General features: G+C 38.7%; 1 protein-coding gene across 5 annotated transcripts in view; it reads left to right on the plus strand.

Moving 5' to 3' along the window:
• Positions 1–8,184, plus strand: part of Cdk19 (cyclin dependent kinase 19) — a 218,973-nt gene that overhangs the window by 54,188 nt on the left and 156,601 nt on the right. For 3 of the 5 annotated variants that reach the window (XM_008852410.2, XM_029555722.1, XM_017803016.2), the window contains one exon: positions 6,808–6,883. The exons of 1 other annotated variant lie outside the window; for it this stretch is intronic. In XM_008852410.2, the coding sequence (XP_008850632.1) occupies positions 6,808–6,883 (76 nt within the window). Of the gene's footprint in view, positions 1–6,807; positions 6,884–8,184 lie in introns of those variants that run through there. One more of the 5 variants, XM_029555723.1, reaches the window with a different exon arrangement.

Raw genomic sequence — 8,184 nt, forward strand, 5'->3', positions numbered from 1 at the left:
GTGCCTGTCCTTGAAGGTGAGATGGGTTTCTTGCAGACAGCAAAGAGATGGATTTTGTTTCTTAATCCATTCGCTTAGTCTGTGTCTTTTGACTGGAGAGTTCAGTCCATTGATATTTAAGGTTATTATTGAAAGGTGTGTATTGGTTGCCATGATTTTGATTGCTGTTTGTGTTCTCTGTGTAATTTTGTGTTTCCTAGATTATATCTTTGTTTATTTTCTTTCATCACCCCTAGGGTATAGTTGTTCTCTGCTCTCTGTATTGCTTCAAGTATTCCTTGGAGGGCTGGTTTTGTGGACATGTATTCTTTCAGGTTATTTGTGTCATGGAAGATTTTTCTTTCCCCCTCAACTATAATGGACATTTTTGCTGGGTATAGTATTCTGGGCTGGCATCTATTGTCATGTAGAACTGGAAATACCTTGGTCCAGGCTCTTCTGACTTTCATAGTTTGCATTGATAAGTCAGCTGTAATTCTGATGGGCTTTCCTTTGTATGTGACTTGTTTTTCTTTTGCTGCTTTCAGTATTCTCGCTTTGTTCTGTATATTTAGTGTTTTTACCCTGATAGGTCATGGGGAGTTTCCTTTCTGATCCTGACTATTTGGTGTTCTGTGTGCTTCCTGTATTTGTATGGGGATGTTGTTCCTTAATTTTGGGAAGTTCTCTTACAATCCTGTTTAAGATCTGATCAACACCATTAACCTGAAATTCTTCTCCTTCCTCTATTCCTATGATCCATAGATTTGGTCTTTTCATGGTGTCCCACATCTCTTGCATATTCCATTCCTGTTTTTTTTTTTTTAAATTTTCCAGACTCTTTGCTTGAGTGGTCCAATTCTTCAACTTTATCATCCAGTGTTGATATTCTGTTTTCCTTTTTATTCATTCTAGAGGTGAATCTTTCCTCTGTTGTTTCAAGTTGGCTTATTGAGTTTTGGACTTTCTTCTTCATTTCTGCCTGAGTTTTCTTCACTATTTCTATCTCTTTTGTGAATTCATTCAGAAGTTTATCCCTATCTTCTTTTAGCTCTTTGATTTGTTTGTGTGTTCTTTAAATTTGTTGAATTCCTTGATTGTGTTTGTGGTTGTTCTTTTAAATTCACTGTCTTGGGTTATCTCTAGGGGGCTCTCCTTGTAGAACTCTTTACAGGATTGGTGGGGTTTGGTGGGGATGTAGTGTTTTGGCTTTCCATTTTATTATTCTTTCGTTGTGATTTTAGCATGTGAATTTCTTTTGTTATTTATGATTTTGATATGGGAATTAAGTTGAAGTATGCTTTTGTTTGTATTATCCAGGTGCCTAGATCCTTTCTTTATTGGTTATGTAAAGCTGGTTGGTACAGGTCAGGTTTATTTTGGAGGGAACTGATGGCTTCAGATCAGCTATTCAGGGGTACCCACAGAAGCCCAATTCAGGTACACTCTGGCTTCCTTCACCACCTGGAGGCAGGATCCAGGCTCTTTTCAGGCAGTCCTGTGTGTTGTCAACCCCATGCCAGAGGGAGGCCAGAGGGAGGCCAGAACTCAGCACTCTCTGGTGGTCTGCTGAGATCCCAGCCCAAGCTTACCAAAGGCAGATCTGCCCTGGGGCCCTTGGGAGGGGCCTCACAAAATCCCAGGTAGGGTGATGGTATGGCACAATTAGGGGAAGCTCACCACCGTGTGGAGGCAGGATCCAGGAGCTGTCAGGCTGTCCCCTGGGTTCTCAGGCCCTCTGGTAGTTGGAGGCCAGAGGGAGTCCAGAACCCAGTACTCTGTAGTGGTCTTCTAAGCGCTCAGTGGCTTTGCCTACCCTGATGGCTGTCCAAACCCACCCTCTCAGGCTCTCTGCTAGTATCAGCCTTAGCCTGCCAAAGGCAGATCTGCCCTGGGGCCTTTGGAGGAGCCTCACAAAATCCCAGATAGTGGGATGGTGGTGCAGTTAGGGGAATGTCACCACCTCGTGGAGGTAGGATCTGGGGGCTGTCAGGCTCGGTGGACATGAATTCTTTCAGCCTGTTTGTATCGTTGAAGATTTTTCTTTCCCCTTCAACTATGATGACAGGTTTGCTGGGTAAAATATTCTGGGTTGGCATGTATGGTTATTTAGTACCATTAATAGTTTATTCTGGGCTCTTCTGTCTTTTGTAGTTTTCATCAAAATCAACTATAATTCTGGTCAGTTTTCTCTATATGTAACTTGTTTATCTTTTGCAGCTTTCAGTACCCTCTCTTTGTTCTGTACATTTAGTGTTTTTACTATGATATGCGGCACTGAGTTTCTGTTCTGGTCCTGTCTAATTGGTGCTCTGTGTGCTTCTTGTATCTGTATAGGTATGTCTTTCCTTAATTTAGAGAAAGGTTTTTCTGTAATCCTGTTGAAAATCTGGTCAGTGCCATTGACCTGGAATTCTTCCTCTATGCCTATGATGTATAGATTTTGTCTTTTCAGGTTGTCCCACATTTTCTGCAGATTCCATTCCTGTGTCTAATTTTTTTTCATTTATTTTGCTTGAGCAGTCTAGTTCAACTTTGTCATCTACTCTTTGATATTTTGTTTTTCATATCATTCATTCTGTTTATGAGGCTTTTCCTGTTGTTTCAAATTGACTTTTTTGAAATTTTCAATTCCACCTTCATTTTGGCTTGTGTTTTCTTCAATATTTCTCTCTCTTTTGTGAATTCACTTTTCAAGCCCTGAATTGTCTTTGTCATTTCATTCAGCCATATAGTCTTATTTTCTTGACCTTTAGTCAGAAGTTTATTCCTATCCTCTTTGAGTTGTGTGTTCTTTAAAGTTATTCTTTGATCATATTTATGACTGTTCTTTTAAATTCTGCATCCTGGGTTTCCTCTGGGTAGTTCTCATTGTAGTACACTTTTGTAGGACCGTGGGTTTTGGTGGGGATATATTATTTGTGTTTCTTATTGTGGTTTGGGCATATGGATTTCTTTTGTTGGTTGTGTATCTAATATGAAATTTTAGCCTGTCTTTGTTTAGTTGAAGTTTGGTTCTGTTGATGAAGCTTGCTTGCTTGCTGGTTCGGTATGACTTTTTTTTTTTCATTTTAGCTGGACAGGAATGGTCCATGCTGGCTAGTCAAGAGCTCTCCAGGGGGTTGCATGGTCCTAGGCCCAATTTGAGACTACAGGGATCCAGTGGCTGGGTTCTGGCTGGCTAGTCAGGAGGTCTCTGGCAAGAGGATCAGGATGGGGCCTCTAGCCAAGGCGGGATAGATACAGCCTGGGGAGGTTCTAACTAGCTAAGCAGAATCTCCACTCTTATTTTGGAGAGTTTGTGTGTGTAAGTGTAGGGGTGTGTGTGTGTGTGTGTGTGTGTGTGTGTGTGTGTGTGTATGCGCACATGCATGCTTGTGCTTGTGTGTGTGTGCACTCTGTGTATGTAGGCCAGAGGACAACCTTGACAGTTGTTCTTTAGGCACCTTTCACATTTTGTCGTTTTTGAGATAACAGTCTCTTACTGGCCTGGAACTCATCAAGTAGGCCAGGCTGACTGACTAGCAAGCTCCAGCTGCCTGTCTCTGCCTCCCCAGGGTTAGACTAAACAGAGTGAGCCACCATGCCTTTTCTTATTTTTAAAAACAAAACGCATGGGTTCTGAGGATTAAACTCAGGTCTTCAGGATTGCAAGATGGGTACCTTAATACCTGATAAACCTGAGCTATCTTTTCCCTAGTCCTAGAAAATTATACTTTTATGCTCTTTAATAGTATATGTACTTGAAATATCAAGCTGTGGAGTATGAGTTGCTACTGCCACTTGGAGGGATTCTAGGGCACTCACAAAATGAGAGCAGTAAGTTTCCCTGCCTCATGTGCCTAGTCCTTGAAATGTTTTGGACATTGTTAAAGATCATATTCTTAGTCTTTAAACTTTTTCTTTTTGCATTTTCTTGTTTGTGTGTGTATATATGTATGCATGAGGGGACGTTAGGGGGCAACTTGTGAGTCAGTTCCTTTCTTCTGCTACGTGGGCCCTGGGGATTCAACTCGGGTCGTCAGGCTTGATAGGAAGTACCTTTTCTCTCCGAGCCATCTTGTCAGCCCCCACATCTGTGGTCTTTACACTGAAGTATTTCTTGTCAAGAAATCTGAGATCTTGCCTCTTCATGTGCTGAGTCTCAGAGGTGCCTCACCATTGATCACCTGACAATATACAAAAGAGAAATGCAAAGATTATGTTTCTTTCATTTTGATTTTAAAACTTCAAATCTTAAAAGTGAAGACTTTTGAGTGTTTTATTAATTTAGCAGATGGAAAATATATTTAAACTTTTTAAGTGAAACAATTACTAAGTTGTTTCTTGTTTTTGTCCATACAATTCAGGCTGAGAGGTCTATGCTTCAGTCTGTTTTGCTTAAGCTTTCAAATTTCCTTTGACAGCCTGGATGTGAAATTCACGAGCCATTAATGTGATGTGTTAATTTTGCACTTTTTGACTTACTGGAAAAGTCTTATGGTTTCCATAGAAACGATAACCTATCCAGATTGTGTAATATTCTTTACAGTATTTTTAATAAAAATATTTTTAATGAAACTGAAATTACATGAATTTCTGGAGCACTTCATTTAGGAGTACTGGGAATTGAAAGATTTCTATTGAAAAGTCATGATTATATGTGAGAAATTTGTCAAAAAGCTTTTATAACTTTGTTTTAAGAAAGAATAACTTTAGCTGGATGTGGTGGCACATGCCTTTAATCCCAGCACTTGGGAGGCTGAGGCAGGTGGATCTCTGTGAGTTCAAGGCCAGCCTGGTCTCCACATCGAGTTCTGGGTCGGGCTACAGGGAGACCCTGTCTCAAAAAAGAACAAAAAAAAAAAAAAGAAAAGAAAAGAAAAGAAAAGAAAGAATAACTTTAAGTATTCAGTAGTAGATACCCAGTAGTTAATTAGACATTAAACATGTGCATTATAAGCATGTGCCAGAACATCACAAGCACACGGGCTCTCACATGTTCAGTTGTACCCACCATACTTGAGGTAGGAGAAGACATGCTTTAATTACTTAGAGTCATCTTACGCTTGTGCTTTTTAGTGGTTACTTAGTAGCCTGAAAATAGGAAACAGAATGGAAGAAAGGGGAAAAAGATAATTTCAACTTTCCCTTCGTGCTTTAAAATATGCCCAAGTTAATCTTATTGAAAGTACTAAAGATTATTTAAGTGGGTGATTATTTCTGGAGTGTCAAATTATTTTTGACTCCCTCTCCATTCTAACTTCAAAGGCATTATTACCAGTAGAGTTAGCTAACATAGCTTCCTGAATTTTATTATAGTGTTCTTAGTTTTCTCCACTACTGTCAACATACATGTAAATGTATATACTTGTTTATAATAGTATAATTTGTGTAGTTTCTTAGTTATACATGGTAAAAGTTTTTCATGTTTCTAATGACTTTCACAGCCATCACTTAATAGCTGAATCACAGATCATCTTTTTGACATCTGGTATGTTTTCTGTTTATCCAAAAATGCTATGTAAGGACTTGGGCTATGGCTTGATATTAGAGCTCTTGCTTAGCATTTGTAAGGCCCTGGCTTCAATCTTCAGCACTGTATTTTGTTAAATAAATGAATAAATAAATAAATAAATAAAGTTTAATTATTTCCTGATTGGCATACAATAGAAGAAAAACATAATTTTCAGATTTGTTGTGGGAGAAAAGCATCTTCATAACTCACTTATTTATCCAAAATAGATTATGAAAAATCTTCAGAAGCACATAAAATGCTTTATTTTCTCTCCCTCTCTGTATTGTTTCTATTCTTTTTGTTTTAAATGATGCTGAGGATTGAACCTAGGGCCTTAGGCATGCTACGCAAATACTTTAACTCTGACGTATAGCTCCAGCCCTAACCTGAGGTTTTAAAAGACACACTGTAAATAACATCTTAAGCTTTTGTCTGCTATTAGAGAATGGGGAAAATGAGCAATAGCTAAGTAGGACAAATGTGTCAGTTCTTCGATTCTCTCTGACAAATCTGACAGAACTATCATGACATGATATGCCTTGCTGAGGTTCTGATGCAACCAGAAGACAAAAACTGGAGGGCATGGAGTATGCCTTATTTTTTAGAATAATCCATGACATGATAATCTATACTGGTAGCAGTCAGCTGGGGCCTTCCTATGGCTGGTTCTGGCTTCTGTACTTTGAGAATATTAAGTGTTGGACTAACTACTCATCTTTTTTCCCTGCTGTCGTAACACTATTATTCAAACCCTGTCTTCTGTTGGTTAAGTTCCCTGGTAATTATTAGGCTTCCTTAGAGTTCTAATCCTGTCTTATTGCCCACTGTAGCTACTGGGTTTCCCCAGGAGTTTTCTGAGAAAATGTTGGTGCTAAGTTCTGAGTACTTAAGTACTTTTTCTTGGTGCCTTCGAACTTGAAGCTAATTAAGTGAATCTGATAGTTTATATCTGTCAGTTATTTTTGTATTGACTGTTTATAACAGAGGGCGTTTGTAGACTTCAGATAATTAAGACAGGCAAGGAATTATCTTGCAATATGTTTGAGTTTATATTTATACTTATTTACTCTGAAACTAGTGCCATGTTTAGTATCTTAGTGTGTTAATTTTGAATTTCATGTTTTAGTTCTGTCTGGTGTTTTCACTATGGCATGATTTTTTTTGTATTTCATATTTCTGTAGTAGAAATATTATAAAAAATAAGCAATGCATGGCATAGTAAGAATGTTTACATGTCACTGAGAGACTAAATGTATTCCTATTGTTTTTGTAGTTTTAATTTCATATCCAAAAATGTATGGAAAAATAATATTTTTTTTGTTCACATACAGAAAAGATGAAAAGGAATATGCGTTGAAGCAAATTGAAGGCACAGGAATATCGATGTCGGCCTGTAGAGAGATTGCAGTAAGTACATTTAAGTAATTGTTATTTCCTTATTATCACTGTTTTCATTTTTTTGAGGCAGGGTCTCCCTGTAGCCCCAGCTGGCTTTAAACTTGATATGTACCCCGGACTGCCCTTGATCCCAGAGATCCACCTTCCTAGGCCTCTGCTTCCCAACTTTATTTTGTTACTGATACTGAATGATGATTTATTTTAATGTGAACATTTCACTAATGTATACAGCACATGGGAATTTCACAGACTTAATTTAGGAATATTTCATATGAAATGGGACCATCTTTTTTTCTTTAAAATAGGGTCTCACAATGTAGCACTGACTGGTCTAGAACTTACTATGTAGACCAGATTGGCCTCCTACTCACAGAGGTTCACCTGCCTCTGCCTCCTGAGTGCTAAAATTAAAGGCATGTGTCAACATGCCCAGCCTTAAAATGAGAACATCTATAAAGTTTTTTTGAAGTTTTTATTTATTTTTAAAAATATTTTGTTATTTTTATTTCATGTGTGTGAATGTATTGCCTGCATGTATGTGAGTGCACCCGTGTCATGCAGTGCCATGGAGGTCAGAAGAGGGCTTCGGATTTCCATGGAACTGGAGTTAAGGACAGTTTGTAGCCGCCATGTGGGTGCTGGGAATCGAACCCGGGTCCTCTGCAAGAGCAGTCAGTGCTCTTAACTAAGGACAGTTTAGCCGCCATGTGGGTGCTGGGAATCGAACCCGGGTCCTCTGCAAGAGCAGTCAGTGCTCTTAACTGCTGAGCCATCTCTCCCGCCCCAACTTTTTATTTTTATTTTATGTGTATGAGTCTATAGCTTACATGTATGTAAGTGCACCTATGTATGTAAATGCCCATGGAAGCCAGAAGAGGGTGTCAGATCCCCTGGAAGTAGAGGGTTGCTAGCTGCCATGTGGGTGCTGGGATTTGAACCTGGGTCCTCTGCAACCAGTGCTCTTAACTATCTCTTCCAGCCATAAAGTTTTAAAAATACTTGAAAGTCATCTTTGAACATTTTCTTTTTTAAAAAAATTATTTATTTAATCACATGCTTAGAAGAAGCACTTTATTATAACAGTATTGACATATTCAATAACAATTTCCAGAGCTAAGATGCATCCCTTTCAAAATTGGCTGTAAATTTTTAGGTTTACAGTTGAATTAATCCAGTTATACAATATTGTACTCAGTATAAGCCCTATAAGACATAAAATTGAATGAGTTTTTGGGTGTGGTGGTGCATGCCTTTTAATCCCAGCACTTGGGAGGCAGAGGCAGGTGGATCTTTGTGAGTTCGAGGCCAGC

Source organism: Nannospalax galili, unplaced genomic scaffold, assembly GCF_000622305.1.
Source record: "Nannospalax galili isolate Female #2095 unplaced genomic scaffold, S.galili_v1.0 scaffold646, whole genome shotgun sequence".
NCBI classification, from domain to species: Eukaryota; Metazoa; Chordata; class Mammalia; order Rodentia; family Spalacidae; genus Nannospalax; species Nannospalax galili.